Source organism: Phallusia mammillata, chromosome 3 (assembly GCF_965637545.1).
Source record: "Phallusia mammillata chromosome 3, kaPhaMamm4.hap1.1, whole genome shotgun sequence".
Lineage (NCBI taxonomy): Eukaryota > Metazoa > Chordata > Ascidiacea > Phlebobranchia > Ascidiidae > Phallusia > Phallusia mammillata.
The window spans coordinates 19,683,240-19,700,188 of NC_137254.1; the positions used below are offsets into that span (position 1 = coordinate 19,683,240).

The 16,949-nt window shown below is 33.5% G+C and overlaps 1 protein-coding gene across 2 annotated transcripts in view; it reads left to right on the forward strand.

The window, feature by feature from the left end:
* The window catches only part of LOC145219193 (telomerase protein component 1-like), a 45,204-nt gene that overhangs the window by 11,343 nt on the left and 16,912 nt on the right, over nucleotides 1-16,949 (forward strand). The window contains exons 4-15 of one of the 2 annotated variants that reach the window (XM_080086588.1): nucleotides 3,902-4,063; nucleotides 4,315-4,405; nucleotides 4,529-4,593; nucleotides 7,058-7,164; nucleotides 7,335-7,492; nucleotides 13,025-13,134; nucleotides 14,683-14,773; nucleotides 15,012-15,162; nucleotides 15,219-15,382; nucleotides 15,533-15,658; nucleotides 16,199-16,391; nucleotides 16,460-16,562. In XM_080086588.1, coding sequence (XP_079942714.1) covers nucleotides 3,902-4,063; nucleotides 4,315-4,405; nucleotides 4,529-4,593; nucleotides 7,058-7,164; nucleotides 7,335-7,492; nucleotides 13,025-13,134; nucleotides 14,683-14,773; nucleotides 15,012-15,162; nucleotides 15,219-15,382; nucleotides 15,533-15,658; nucleotides 16,199-16,391; nucleotides 16,460-16,562 — 1,521 coding nt within the window. The remainder of the gene's footprint in view (nucleotides 1-3,901; nucleotides 4,064-4,314; nucleotides 4,406-4,528; nucleotides 4,594-7,057; nucleotides 7,165-7,334; nucleotides 7,493-13,024; nucleotides 13,135-14,682; nucleotides 14,774-15,011; nucleotides 15,163-15,218; nucleotides 15,383-15,532; nucleotides 15,659-16,198; nucleotides 16,392-16,459; nucleotides 16,563-16,949) is intronic. The other variant, XM_080086589.1, reaches the window with a different exon arrangement.

Genomic DNA, 16,949 nt, shown 5'->3' on the forward strand with positions numbered 1-16,949 from the left:
GTATTTTAATCTGATACATATTAAACTTCATTTGTGTTTTAAAAATAAAAATGTTCTCTGCAAGTATTAAGATCGGTTCCGCTTGAACGCGACCAGTAAGATCTCGTTTGCTGTCACGATGTACCCTACACAAATCTTAAACATTTTTCGCTATCGAGTTTGCGAGCGCATGCGCAGTGATACTGACCGGCAGAATAACATCCGGTTGTTTCAAAAGATGATCTTTTTTCTGAAATAATTTTACGTTTACGGATTTAAGAGTAAAAATTTGGGTGCGTATTATACATGGGTACAGGCTTTTTTCCAGCATCGACATGCCATTTTTAGGGTGCGTATTATGCACGGGTGCGCACTATACTTGGAAAATTACGGTATATCCGGATATCTTTTATTGTTGTTAACATTTTGTATTTTGCATTTTGTGGATTTGTTTCCAATCAATGTCAAGGTTCATTAGCCTAATAACCACTGCCATGGCTCTGTTTTTTTACACTCATTGAGAAATTTTACTGCATAAGCAACCTTCAAAGGCTGTTGTAGCACAGCAGATGCAAGCTTTTAGTTTGGTTATGCATGCATGTTCGAGAGTTTGAAATCTGACCAATTTCTTGTGGTGGGACATCCAAACACCCTCTTTAAATCTCCCCATGCTCACATATATGATAGTTATTTAACAGAAATTACAAAATAAACTGTGATGTTTTCAGATTTGTAATTACTATGGATACCCGTCTCGGAATGGGAGACATATTGTTTTTGTCTGTATCTAATATGTGTTTAGCGCATGTGAACTTGCAATATAATCAAATCACACAGGAGAGATTGGTTAGTTTGTGGTCAGTCGGATATGGCTGCTGCTTTATGCATGACTACTCATACAATGAGCTATGTATCTGTGGAATAGAGATATAATGTTTTTAGTTCTTTGTATCACAATGATGGACGGTGTATATATAGGGTGGTGGACCCATTTGTTTTTGCAAGGCCAAAACAATCAGGATGTTAGCAGACCAGATGGTGTATAGAGTAAATTGTTAAATAGGACGGAGAATATATAAATTGGCAACATATAGGAGAGCCACCTTTCTAGTGGGTACATATTGATTTTACGCAGATAACTTGTAGAATATGCCATTTATAGGTGTTACTTGTTGTGTTCAACCAAGATTTTGTGGTGTGTTGCAAGGGCAACCAGACACATGTCACTTGTTTTTTGCGAATAACTTGGTTGCCAGTTGGGAGGTGGAAACAGCCTTTTGACATCACAAGTTAGTTTGGTAGTGGAAGCCCAGCAGTTACACCACTAGCCACCTTAAATGTGTGAGTTTTTTAAACAATGTCGGAACTTAATGAAATTTGGATATCTTGTACAATAGGGCTGTTATCAAATAAACGTTTTTAATTTTTCAAAAAAGCAAATTTTTTTTTTCTTTCAAATCAAATATTCAAATAATTCAAATAATTTAGAATATCTGATACATAAGGCCCAGAGTCATTATTAAGTAAGGATAGTTGAAATTACTAAACGAATTATGTAAGCTCCTAATCATTAAATCTAGGCTACATCTATTTTTTCCGTTTAAAATAATAAGTTAGTACAGATAGAGACATGTTTCTGTTCGGCTACTCTCCGCAATTTGGCAAAACCATATGTATTTCCATGTGTATTTTTTCACTTTATTTCAACAGCTTTTTTTGGATACTTGCTCAATTGAATTTTGATCTATAACATTTTATTCACTTGCTTGAATAACTTTAATTATTCCTAGGTGTAACTAATACATGAATGAACAGTAAATTGTCATGCTTTTATGTCCAACATTTTTGAGGAAATGGATTAATGAACATTAATGTAAGGCTGAAAACATATGTTGCAGTGCTGCTGTGTAACCGCAATTTCATAAAAATGTCACCAATAAGTAAATTGATTTTACACATATATCGAGGTTTACTGCATAGGAAAAAAATATTTGATTATTTGAAATGTGTAAAAAATTATTTGATAAATTTGAAACAAAAGTAAAAATGTCAAATAATCAAATAATTATTTGTTTGATAACAGCCCTATTGTACAATATAGTCAAATGGGGTAAAAAAAAATTGCTGAAGTTGGGGTAAAAAAAACAATACCCTCACAGCTAAATCAATTTTTTTTTAATGCTTTCTGTTTCATAGGATGTATTTATTCTCTGCCTAAAACATCAGCCATAAACCATTCTCAGATTTTGTTTCTAGGCAATGTTCTGCAGGTTGAAGTAACAGTAGTTAAATTCGTATCTTAAAAAGTCTCCAACAACCTTTAGAAACTTTCCTGCAGATTTTTTATTACAAGTTTGGTGTCAATGACCTTTGTTCTGTGTTGTGTCATAACTATGACCTATTAAACAAAAAAGACTCCACTTGGCCAGCTTCTAATTTTTTTCAGATATCTTGTTGTTCATTTTTACCCCAAACGGTTCTATAGGAATGGGGCCATAAAAAAGTGTGTATTTTTTACACCCCAAACATTTTTTTGCCCAAACATTTTTATTTGTCACCTGGAACTTTCGAAAAGAAAAAAGAAAGCTTATAAAACATGTACCTAAACCAAAGGACCCCCAAACCAAGTGTATAAAATTGCTTTGGAGGTGCAGTTTTGGAGGAATTTTTACCAAAAAGTATACCTGCATGGCTTAAAGTACAAATTGGGGTTGAGGCCTAAAGAAAAATGCTACAAAGTAAGAAAAAGAGGTTATCAAATGATTATGTAGTAATTCAATCAGTTTGGGGTAGAAAATTAAACTTTATTTCAATAAGGTTTTAGGTTACATGACCGGTCAGCAAGTGGGTGAGCTCTATTTAAACCTAGTTGCATACCAACAAAAGACTGGTAAATGAAAGAAAGACCAAATCAAAGGCAATAAATGCAGTACAATAAAGGTACAAAGCCACGGAAAGTCTTAGCACCAATTTGAAAATGTTTCATTAATTTACAAACAGTTTACTAACTGCTGTAAGTTTGGTTTGCAAAATTTCAAAAACAAAGAATTTTGTGTGGCTTGTGTTTTTTTTGGCTTGTTTATTGTAACAGAGTTATTAATGAAATTTCTGACTTATCTTTGACTTAAAGATGGTTTATTAAGTTCATATAATTGAATTGAAGTTCCAACTGCCACTTAATTTTTTTTAAATGGTCCTAATGTCCACTTGTTTTTTTTTACCCTGTTTTTTGTACCTTTTTCGGGTTAAAAAAGAACAACAGTTTTTGTTAAATATTTTTTTTGTTTTTTAGTAAAATCAAAAACTTGTCACATAACTATAAAAGTAGTCCTATCGGCTTTGTTGGGAGGAAAAACTAACCTTTTGTTGCCTAAAATAAAAGTTTGGCAACAAAGTTTCAAAAAACTGTTTTTTTTTACCCCACTTGACTTTATGCCATTTATAGGTGTCGATTGTTTTGTTTAACCCTGTAGCCCCAACATTTACCCATTTAGGGCCCTAAAATGGGTGAATGTTTTAAATAATGTTAAAATGGAATGAAATTTGTAGAATTTGCTTTTTATAGGTGTTGCTTGATGTGTTTCACAGTATAGCTATAGTATAGCTCCAACATCTACCCCACTAGCCCCCTAAAATGTGTGTTTTTTAGCAATATTTATGTATTTTCTTGCTACTCTTGTCGGGGATTTTTATGAAGTTTGCTTCACCTTCACAAGAATTGTAAAAAAATAAAACACAGATCCCTGTTTACCTTCAAAAACTGCTGGTGAACTGGTACCCATAGTTACAACAGTTTGATTTGTACTGGTCTTGTTGTTCAGAAGTGGTGATTGATTGTGCAACAATGTACAGTCAAATAAGCAGCATTTATCTCACGGTTACTAAAGCTTAGTCAATTTAACAACGTGGTTTTATTTTGCAGCTTGCATTGTATGTTCGGCAAGATTTAAACATCCGGTCTACCAGTAACTATCTACTTGCTTGTGCTGCTCATTTACCACCTTGCCGTCCATTTCTTGACAAATATTTTTGTTGCACTGTTTTGTTGCCATCGGATTGGATTGATGTTGCTGAAAAATTCAAGGTGAGTGAAATGATAAATTTACATAGTCAATTGCAAAATGGTACTTTGTAATTGTAATGTTTTTTTTTGTTGGTTGACACTGTTTACAAAATCTCACAATTATAGAAAGAAAAAACATGATTGTCATAATGTCAGGAAAACTGTTCATGAAGTCAAAAAATAGTTACAGTTTTCGTGCAAATAATTTATTTACTTGGAGAAAATTTCTTGGGTCAAATTCAGCAAGTTATACTTCAAGCCCTAACTTGCAGATCTGCTTTAATAATGGAAAATCTTCACTTCCTTCAGCATTGAGAAAATGTATGGTTCAAAAGTTTTTGGACTTTGATGAATATCAGCTAGGTACATTGGCTTCTATACAGTACTGGTAAAGAGAATGAATTTCATATTATATTTTCACATGTTATTAGTTTTTTGAAACCATTATACACATCTTTACATAAGAAATTTTGTAAAAAAATGCAGCAAAATACAACAGAACAAAGAAAGTCAAAAATAAGCTGAAATTGGTTAACAAGTCAGAAGTACAGGTAATTATTCACTTTGTTTCTCTCAAATTTATCAATAATTTACATGTTATATAAATAAGCTATTGCTGCCAATTTCCCTATTTTTGTGCATTTTATACAGTGTTATATATATACAGGGTTGCCATCCTGTCCTTATTTCTAAAAGGGGTTTTGTCTTAAAAAAGTTCATTGTCCTTATTTTTTACTTGAGTCCTTCTTTTGTCTTATTTTCAACAATTACAAGTCAAATTCCTGCTACAAGTAAAAGACTAGAATAGTGGTTTTCCTATATATTGCCAGTTTATATATACTACATCATATTTAATGATGTATCACATATACCATTTACTATATTTATAATGGATATATATTTGGCACCTACATTTCATTGGGTCCCTATCTTTTTCCTGGCACTTTGTAAGATAATTGTTTCTGCAAGCATAATCTAATGGGTCCCCACACTCTGGCCTAAAACTTATTACCGTAATTTTCCAAGTATAGTGCGCCCCCGTGCATAATACGCACCCTAAAAATGGCATGTCGATGCTGGAAAAAAGCCTGTACCCATGTATAATACGCACCCAAATTTTTACTCTTAAATCCGTAAACGTAAAATTATTTCAGAAAAAAGATCATCTTTTGAAACAACCGGATTTTATTCTGCCGGTCAGTATCACTGCGCATGCGCTCGCAAACTCGATAGCGAAAAATGTTTAGGATTTGTGTAGGGTACATCGTGACAGCAAACGAGATCTTACTGGTCGCGTTCAAGCAGAACCGATCTTTATACTTGCAGAGAACATTTTTATTTTTAAAACACAAATGAAGTTTAATATGTATCAGATTAAAATAACTAAAAATCAGAATAATTAAATTCAAACTTATACACAAAATTTTAGTTCGATCCATTGCATATCGGCAATGATATCACCCTATTTACGTTGTCGCTAAATGGGCAGTGTGCAGTATTTGACAATAACACACCATCAAGGATTGCACCATCGCATCAAACGATGTGTCGTCAATTATGAATTTTACTGACTAAGTGTGTTGGGCAGGATGGCTAAATGTGATGCGCGATTGACAACAAACAAGAAGAAAGGTCTGATTTCAAGTTTTATTTCGAGGCAGATTTTCTTCAAAAATTGTTGTACCCATGCATAATGCGCACCCTCGATTTTAGGACAATAAATTAATTAAATTTTGCGCATTATACACGGAAAATTACGGTATTTTGGGGTTTAAGGGGTAAACATGGATGAATCCAATAAAAAGTTACAAAGTTCTTTAGAATAGCCTACATTGCACCAACCAACAAAGCATGAAACCCTCAGATTATGTACTTGGGTCAGTACAGCCGTTTTTATTTTTTTCGTTTTGGGGGCCTGTGGGTGAACCGCTGGGTCGTTTGGAGTCAAACTTCAGGAGGATCAAATTCGGAACAATAACTAACATCTGTGCAAATTTGAATAAATTTCTTGACCAAACGCATTTAACAAACCAGCGTTAGACAGAAACGAATATTTTGGGGTTTAAGGGGTGAAAATGGGCAAATCTTTTTTAAGGTACAAAATTCTTTGAAATACCTTATATTGCACCAAACAACAAAGCATATATATAACTCCTAAATGAAGTACTTTAGCAAGTATAGCCGTTTTAAAAATTTCACGTTTTGGGGGGCTATGGGTGAACGGAGAGATCAAACGGGGTCAAAATCCACATGGACCATCTTTAGACCAATATCTACAACGTGTGTAAATTTGAAAGATTCTTTCTTGACCAAAACGTGGGAACAAATCCGCGTTAGAAAGAAAAAAAAAAAATATGGACAAAAACAATATGTGTCCCCTTTAGGGAAGGGGACCCATAAAAACCTAGACCTTAGCTGTTGTGAGAAGCATGCAGTATTTTCTTCGAACAAGCAGTGGCTGAAACAACAAAATATTGCATATGATATGTCACGGATCATATAAATGCAAAGATTTGTTCAAAAACGTTTGTTTTGTTTCGTATGAAAAAAATATTTTTCAGTTGTCCTTATTTTTGGTTTTAAGTCGATGGCAACCCTATGTATATATATAAGCTATAATACTAAAAAAAAATCGAAAAATGTTTCACTTCAAAACTAGTTTTGACAAGTTGCTTTATGGGACTAATTGTGCCCAACAGTTAGCAGGAATTAGTGTATTACCAATTGAATTAATAATACTTTGATGGTTTTCTAAAGCAATACAGAGACTTTTTGTAAATCTACAAGTAAACAAAAGACATTGATTTTTTTCTAATCATGCTGTTAACAAAGTTGTTTTGTAACATATCCTTTGCCATTGAAAAAAGTAGTTATATTGAAGATCTTGACATAAACGAATCAAAAAATGCTTTTGCTAAAAAAGCTTTAAAATATGTAATTACATCATGGAAAAGTTAAGATAAAATGTAGATAGCAAGATAGCAAATATATATATATAACTAATTTTTGTTTCAGAATAAAGCTCAAGATGAAACCAGTCAACCATTCACCTTAAAAAGCTTGGTGCGTCAGCTTCATATTGCCAAGCCAGCATATCATGTTATGTGTATAATAGGCAAGAAGTATGTCATTTTGTCATAAGAAATGATTTTTTTGTCAGTTTATGAAATATTGAAATGCAAACATTTGTTTGTAATGCGAAACCTAGACTTGCCTGCATTATAACTTATTGGAGCAGGCACACTGGAATACCACATTGCAAAACATTTCTTCTAAACTAGAACATTTAAAGGTATCCTGAAACCATTGAGAAATTTTATCTGAGTGGGATTTCTGGCACTTGGAACAGTGAACTAGCTGGCAAACGAATGAAATTAAAAACACCAATCACATGGGAGACACAGGTCTCAGCAAAAGGCAACCAGGCAAAAGTGTGGCAAGATCTTATCGGTATTATTATTGTTATTTATTTTGTAAATGTAAGTACAAATCAGGTTAATTGCTTAACCTTTTTGCCATGCTTTTTATACGATTAACATCATTATGTGAAGTATACAGTGTTAACAGCAATGCATATTTTCATTTTCGCCACTAAAATAGCATTATGTGAAGTTGCATTTCGTAATTGTCCTGTGTGGTTGTTCAATAGCCTACATGTGGCTAAAAAAAATTTGCACATAGCAATGCAACTGAAGCTCTAATCCAGTGGTTCCCAACTGGGGTGCCGCGCCACCCTGGGGTGCCAGTTGCAATGCTCAAGGGTTTCGCGAGATATTGATATTGCAATACTGCAGTGTTATTTCCTTTACCTTTAACAAGTGCGGAATTTATGTATTTCTAACCGAGTTTCAGTGCGTATTACGTTTTGTTTTGAAAAGTTTGAAATTGAAATGCATCATTATTGCCAGATTTCATGATTTTGTTTTGCGTTTCACGGCGCTCAAAGTGGTGGGGAGATTAACTTTGTAATTACCTGACCTGTGATAAACTGCGCTGCAAACCGTCGCAACTGCCAACACAACCAGTAATAATTGTTAAGCACTCGTTTATCATTTAACACTAGAAGGTACTTTACTTGTTTCATCACATTAGCATTGTTGGAAACTTTTGCACGGGAATACGATGCACAGAAAAAAGCATGATGCATAGCTAATTGAAAAAGGGCTAAGTTATAATTCTTCCTTTTACGGCGGCTGGGTCAGAGACATGGTCAATTGTAAATCGCGATAGAATACAAACTGGTACGAATTTTAATCCCAACTGGGGTGCGTTTGAAAGCATATGTACAATGGCTTCTATTTGCGTCAAAAATTGATACGTTTGCATTGAAAAAAAAATACATCAAGGACAAAGTAAGTAAAAAAATATATTAAAGGAGTTTGTGCAATAAGCAAGCCCCAATTTCACACTGGCTTTTGAATACTTACATTTATTTATGCGTGCTATACTGTAAAACTTATTCTGTGTTATTTCATACAGTTGTTTGAAATACAGAAACATTATAAAATTGATCCAGTTTTGCCAGGGTGCCGCAAACTATTTATCTCTTTGATAGGGTGCCGCAAGGTCAATAAGGTTGGAAACCACTGCTCTAATCTCTAGTATAAAACAGAACTCTAAAATAAACGGAATCAAAATAGACCCTACCGAAACCAAACTTCAACAGTATGCAGACATACCTCCTTCATTATCACAAATACATACTTCTTAAATGAAGTTTTTACACAAATGAATTTAAATGCACTAGCTAGCGGGCAAAAAAATAAATAAAGATAAAACTGAAATTACAGCTTTCTTTCAAAATTTAAAAATGGAAATAAATCAAATCTACCCAAATTTTCTTAAAAATGAAGTAAAGATACTGGATATATATTATATGCACTACACAAAATTGGGCAATACATAAAAACTGGAAACTTTGCATAAGTCACGCTAAAAACATAACAACTTGATATACAAACAGAAAACTATTATTATCTGGGAAAATAAGTATAATAAATACACACTCATAATTCCTAAAATATTATTCTTAGCACGAGCATTTTCACTACTTAAGAAACATATTAAAGACTTAATTTTATAAATGATACCAATTTTTTTGGTATTTTTTTTTCTCCTAATGAAATTGAATATCTTAATCGTAAAAAAACTGATTGCACAAATTAAAAATGGAGGGTTAAAATGCCCGACATACAACTAAGGGATTGAACACTTTGACTGCCAAGGGATATTCCTATGTTGTTCTCAAATTTGCCAAACATGTTTTAGTGGCGTTCTGAAATCAGGTCGAAATATTTTGTGTGCCATGCTACGAGTTAACTCGTAGGTAACATGCTGGTGTAGGGTGTCTCTGTGTTGCCACAACGCTTCCACGGCGTTAGTTTGAGACACCAGCTTGTTTTCAGCGCATTACAATGACATAAGTCTACTATGAGTATACTCATATCTGGCAAGCCTGGCTAGATCGGCAACTACGAGATAACTCATAGATGGCAGTCAACGTGTTAATGAATACTGAATTTTTAAACAAATTATTGTTAAACTGGGCAACTTATAACCTCAGTTTTAAACTACAAAAAATAAAACCAAGCCTTATAGACAACTCAAAACCCACCGCAAGGAAAACGAATCAGAAATGGCAAAACCTTTACCAACTATATAATGTTTTAATCTAAACAAACTCAGATTTCAATTGGAAAAAATCCAAATTACGTCTTTTTTACTTCGAACTGTTAAAGTAAATAGACATACCAACAAAACCAAATGCCTTTTCCGACTTTAACTTGTAAAAAGCACTATTTTATCAAAAGGGCATTAAAAATTCGTTAACAATCATGATAGACAACACACTTATCTCACAAACAAAAAGCATATAAATGGGGTGATTTTTTATGAAGAAAAAAAATGTATACGCTAAACATCGGACGAATTCGATCAACCTTTTGTAAATTTTGTCAAGTAAATGAAGATATTATTGACCATCTAATAAGCTGTGAAATATCTGTATCTATCTTGGAAAAAATAAAATCAACTCTACTCGAAAAACAACTTTCAGTTCGACCCATCTGCTCAATTAATACTCTACAACATTTTTGATAAGGAAACTCCACTTATTACGGTCAAAACAATTGCTATATGGCATTCCAAAATCATAGAACAAAAAATTAAATTCGACTGTAAAAATGAATATTTAGAATACCCAATACCATTTGCAAACAAAATAACGGCCCAAATTTATGAAAATTTAATCAAACAGATCAAAAATTTTCTTATTTGGATCGCAACTAGATAAGCTAAAAAGCATAAAATCAGAAATTTGTTTGTTTATTTTTGTTAGAAAAATAAAAAATTCGAGACTCAAGAAAGGAATTTTTAATTTATTATTTCTCGAGAAAAGAAGAGAAATAGAGCACATGGCAGAGGCGGTGTTAACAGTCCTATGATGCCAGAAGCATCAACGTTTGTTGTCAAAACACCTCCGGGGGTCAAAATTTTACAGGACTGTATTTTGGGTCATTGTGGTTGAATATTTTATTTGTTTAGGAGTAGAACCTCATCAGTTACCCTGTTAGCTAAAAAAGGTGAATTATTTAAACACTGTGCGAATTGGATGAAATTTAGACAGCTAATTATGATGAAATTTGTAGAGTGTGCTATTTATAGCTGTCGATTGTTTGTCCCCCTAAAATTGGTGAATTTTTAACAATTTCTGAATTGGATTAAATTTGGAACGCTTATAGAGTGTGCCATTTATAGGTGTTGATTGTTGTGTTCAACTTGGTAGCTCTATCATTTACCCCACTGACTCCCTACAATCATGTGCAATTCGCCATTGATAGGAGCTGATTATTGTGTTTAAGCCTATTTTCATACCAATTAACCCTTTTTTATGAGATAAAACATAAAATACAAAAAATTTTCAATAGTAGGTGATGTGTCAGTGTGTTGTGACCAGACATGGGGTCGAATACACGCGACCTGTATTCGAATACCTGCATGATTGTATTCGAATTCATGAATACTTTGGTAATTTTTGAGTGACAGCAATTCGAATGGTATTCGAATAAAACGAGTCAAGTATTTGTATTCATGAATTGTTGACCAAACTACAACGACAAGTAATTCGAATACTATTCGAATAAACCAAGGCATGTATTCGTATTCATGAATTCTACGCACTTTTTAAAGTTCGGCAATTCGAATTGTATTCGAATAATGCGAGTCAGGTATTCGTATTCACGAATTGTTTCGTAATGTTAAGGTGGCAGCAATTCGAATTGTATTCGAATAAAGCATGTCAAGTATTAGTATTCATGAATAGTTGACCAAAAAACAACAACGTGTAATTCGAATACTATTCGAATAAACCCCAAGCGTGTATTCGTATTCATGAATACTTCGTACTTTTTGAGATGAAGCAATCCGAATTGTATTCGAATTAATAGTTGTAGTTATTTGTATTCACGAATTGTTCAGTTGTTGTAAGAAGCAAACAATTCGAATGCACCGATTCGGATATTTGTAGTTGCGAAAAAAAAAGAAAAAAAAAAAAAAGGTTTCCGATCAAAAAGTAACATGCTGGGTTTATGAATTGCAAATTTGGTAGTAAAAATGTAAACCAACGAGCTTTTTTGCCACATTAACTTGACTGATTTAAGTCTCTGTTATAAAAATTTCGCCAAATTTACATGAAATGTTTGCTTCATGAACATGCTATAGCACCTGTCATGTGCTGAGAACAACCCAATGCAAGCTTTGTAACACAATTCCATTTATGTAACGTCACAATTAAACTTCTATATGTCATTGTTTCGTAACATAAACAAAAACTTGTCAAATCAGGTCACATTCACTGCCAATTTGAATTGTATTGGAATCTATTTGGCAAAAATATGTAGCAAAATATTCTCGACTGTTTCTAGTCTGGAGGTAATCGACAATTCGAATTGTATTCATAAAAATGTAGTCATGTATTCGATTTTGCGAATTGTTACGTTGCCAAAGGCTGACAACAATTCGAATTGTATTCGTAAAAATGTAGTCATGTATTCGATTTTGCGAATTGTTACGTAGCCACAGGCTGACAACAATTCGAATGGTATTCGTACTAATGTAGTCATGTATTCGATTTTACGAATTGTTACCTTGCCAAAGGCCGATAACAATTCGAATTGTATTCGTAAAAAATCTCATGTATTCGAATTTGCAAATTCTTAGGATGGCAAAAACCTACAACAATTCGAATTGTATTCAAATAAATTTACTCAAGTTTTTGTATTCATGAATTGTCGGTTCAAAAGTTAACTTCAACTATTCGAATTGTATTCATGCACTATCGAACGAAATCCAAAATCATTCGAATACAGCACGAAGGTGGCAAAACCTGTATTCGAATGCATACGAATGGCCCCATGTCTGGTTGTGAGCAGATACTTTATGTATGAAAACCACCATGCTTTGACCCTTTCTTTTTGCCCAAAGTGAGAGTTTATTCTAGTGATTATTAAAAAAAATATGGAAATTTTGGAAGGGGGTCGCAGGTTGCATTTGGTTGCTAAAACATGGTCGCGGAATGAAAAAGGGTGAAAAACACTGCTGTTGACTATGCGGCCTTTCGAATCAATATTAAACTTATCAGGGCGGCAGTGAAAAAAGTTTCATGACCCCAGCTTTACACTGAAGAGGTACAGACACCCACATCACACAAATGTGATAGTGTCATCCCTTCTTAACAAAATACCACAGATTTGTTTGTGATACAGTTTTTGAAGTAGTACTGTAGTAGCAACATCTTTTTAAATCAAACTACATCACTTAGGTTTTGAGATAAGTATTGGACTGGATGGCAATTATGCTGATTCTGCAATTAACAGGATGATTTCCCTTACAAGCCATAGGCTACTGTTTCAAATTCTTATTTGCTTACAGCAAAAGTAAATATTGCAATTCTTGCTCACCAAGTGTGTCATTTTGATGTTACAGATTCTAAATCTTTGCCCTACATGGCAACTTTAAGAAACGTCAGAAATATGATCAAAGCTGGAATAAGCCACAAACATCATGATGTTGTCATAAAGTATATCACTAACCGGGTATGTCATTAGCAGTCTGGATGTACTTAGGTCATTGAAACAACATGTTTTTACAGGGTTACACTTTTTTAATCATCTAATCTTTGTCTCGATACAATGTTAGTAATCTTTAAAAGAATCTTTGTTTGTTCCAAACATTTCAAAAAAAACTGTTGGATAAAATATTATCGAAATTTTGTGACTAAAATGTTAACAAACAAATGTTGGTTCTTTTTAAGTGTGTAAGAAAGTCATAAAGCAAAGTTATAATTTCTATCTAATTTCTGGTTATGGGTGCCCTTCTCTGTCTATCTATGCACTTTTGGCATGTAATCTTTGATGGATTTGGGTTAAATTTTTACAGATGGTAGATACAGTTATGAAGATGTGCCATCTGCTTCGTTTGACTTGATAACCCTAATAATATTTACCCCTCTACCTCACTAAAATGGGTGATTTTTGTAAACGGTGTTGGAATTGGCTGAAATTTGGACTGTAGTAGATTATGCCATTTTTAGATGTCGATTGTTAAGTTTCACCCTATAGTAGGGCTATTCAAATAGCGGACCACAGTCCATATCCGAACCTGTGAGGCATTGGATGTAGACCTCGACAGTCTTTTAATTATGGCAACATATAGACTATACCAAAATAGGCTAAGACATGTTGCATTTCTGACAGAAGTGTCTGGACCTTCGGAAATTTTTCCCTTTTCTATCTGGACCTCTGACAGAACTGATTGAGTGGCCCTGCCCTATAGCTTTAACATTTACCCACCAGCTCCCTAAAAGGGTCGTTTTTTAAACAGTGTCAGAATTAAATGAAGTTTGGACACCTTGTAGAATTTGCTATTTATTGGTGTTGATTGTTGTGTTTTACTTTATTTTGCCACTATTTACCTCTGCTTTCCCATAAATAGAACATTAAATAGAAAAAAATGTTAAACCATGTCTGAATTAAATCAGGTTTGCATGGTTTGTACTTTTAATAGCAAGATTATCTAAGACAAGTACTGATAACTGTTTTTTTACCTTACAACACCGAACTTTCTCATGGATATCTCTTGAAATGCATTATTTTCGACTTTGCATGTGTGGGGATCCATGAGTTTCTGCAGAAACAACTAATGTTACAAAAGAAATAAGTGTACAGAATATATGAATATATCAACTTTGCAAAGTTTGTTACAGTGTATGTGCAATGGCAAAATGTGCTAAGCCACCCTTCTAGTTTTAATGTTATTCCACTTAAATTAGTATGCCCCCTCCAATCCCCCCCCCCCCCCCTCCCAGTTCTGAAACTTTTATTATTGGTCACTACCTAGTGGTACTACATATTAACACAGTTTTTATTGCAGACTTATAAATGTATTAAAGGTTAGGTTGATTGGTGATGGTCATTAATTTTTTTTTTCTTCTTCTTTACATAAGCTTTTGTTGCCAGACAAATGGCCCTTTACAGCTTTAAATTTGTTTTTAAAAAAACTTTTGTGTCCACTCCTTAAGCTCAACCACACTAGACATGAAGATAGTCACTTAAATCAGGACATAACATGCAATGTTTTATTAGACTGCTGTGACAAAAAGCAGACAATTTCCATTTCGTTTTTTATCTGCATATGAAGTGGTTGAAGATCTTTCATCTGATATTACAAAACAAAGTAAGTGGAAATAGTAGTCGTAATTTGGCTTGCAGGATAAATTTTTTTTTATCCAAATGGTTGTAAACTGTTTTCTTTTAAATATGATGCATACTATGATTCAGCAAATTTCCTAAATAAAGCAAGATTCAAACATGTTCATTATAAAGTAAATAATTTTCAAAAATTAGCAAAAAAAATTAAAATTAAGCAATTTTGACATTATAATATGGTCCACAAAATTGGTCTTAAAATTTAGAAACCTACAAAGAAAAAGGTTGGACTGTGTTTTTACCAAAACCTCTTCTGGATATTTACACCCAGTGTGGTAAAAAAATCAACAAATTAGATGAAGTTCAAAAAAAGCAGGTCAATACAATAAAACATGCTATCACTAAAAAATACAGCGAGTAAGTACTAAAATTATCATTTTGGGGGGCCAAAAACCTATTTCTGCATTGTTTAGTACATTAAAGTACACTGGTGCAATAGTTGAGAGATATAAGAAGGCATTTGGTGTTGCATTGGACATTGCAACATCTGACAATCTGACTCCAATAAAAGGAAGGACATTAATTGCTTGTGATGTCTCTGCAGCTATGAGAGTCCAATGTGGAATTCTGCAGAAAGGTAACTTGTACTTGTTACTGTTACAAAAAAACAGTTAGTTTAGTTATACATAGAATAAACTATGAACATGATAACATCCAATGTAATTTTAGCTATTTTTTCAGCATTTGAGCTAACAAAAAGAAGTTTTTAAAAATACTTCTTTTTCAGGAAGCAAGAGAAAGCTGCACGAGATAGCAATTTTGTTTGGGCTTATGTGCTATTCAGCTTCAGAAGATTGTACCATGTTAATTTACGGCTGTGGAAAAATCATTCCTGTAGAAATTGAAAAAGGAGGTCAGCATAAGTATATATGTATAGGCACATGCACCAATTGTCCAAATGTTATAGAAATAAAAGTGGTTAAGCTGCAACATTGCATACATTCTAATGAGCTACAAAACCCTAAATGCAAGAAATAGGGGACCAGCGAATTGGTCAATAAAAATAAAATAAAACATTTTGATTGTGGAATAGTCCATACACATTTTGGTTAAAAGGCTTTAGTCACAGTTTTCTGTTTAGTAGAATGTTTTTTTGCTTTAAATGTGGCTTGCTAAACTATAAAAGAATTAAGGAATAAGAGACAATAAACTGCATTTCTGCTTTTGTGTAAATTTAAAGTGGGTAAAGACAAACACTAAACAAAGAATCTTTACTTTATTATTTTACCACAAACCGTTTTTAAAGGCTGCCTCGCAATGTGTGGTCAAATAGCTGTGAAGGGATTGTAGCTAGATAGGGATTCAATCACTTTCATTTTTTGCAAACTAACTGCACTTCTTTTACCCTATTGTATCTTGCAATACTGAGACTTTTTTCATATGACATATGCAGGAATTTTATCCAACCTACAAAGCATACTAAACTTGTGTGAGTGCCTTGACGTTCACTGCACCTCTTCAAGTGATATATGGCATGATTTTCTTGAGCAACTGTATGTTGAAAGGGATCAGTGGGACAATTTTATTGTCATTTCAAAAGAGATAAACCCCATGGATAAGCATACTATATTTAGCTTTCTGGAAAGGTGCTTAAATGAGTTTAGTAGTTAATTTGAAATTTAGGTAAAATAAAGTTGTGAACACCTTTATGCAGGTATAGATCCAGAAATGGTAGCATCATGTTTTATGACATAGAACTTTCAGGAAAGAGTGCAAGATTTGGTGAAGAAATGTCCGGATGCCCAAACAATATCAAGGTGAAGAAGACGTTTAAATGAAAGTGTTTTGCTCCACTTGGCTACCACTAGGCCTATTTGTTTTGTTTGGGTGGATAAGGGGGGGTTACATAAAACATATATATAGTAATACTTTAGAGTGGTAAGTCGGGCTGGGATCGGGCTAAGGTTTCTTCAAAAAATGGGCCTGATTCGGGCCTGACTTTACACTCTGTGTCAGTATTTTTTTAATAAGTTTAAGTAGCTAGTTGCTGGACCTGACCTTATGTCAACAGCCCTAAAACACCTTGTTTAAAATTGCCACTGTATTAATGATCAATCAGATAAGTATGTAAAACTGAATATTTTATGCAATTACAGTCACTTACATTAAGACTTGTTGTTCTGAAACTGTATCTAACTATTTTT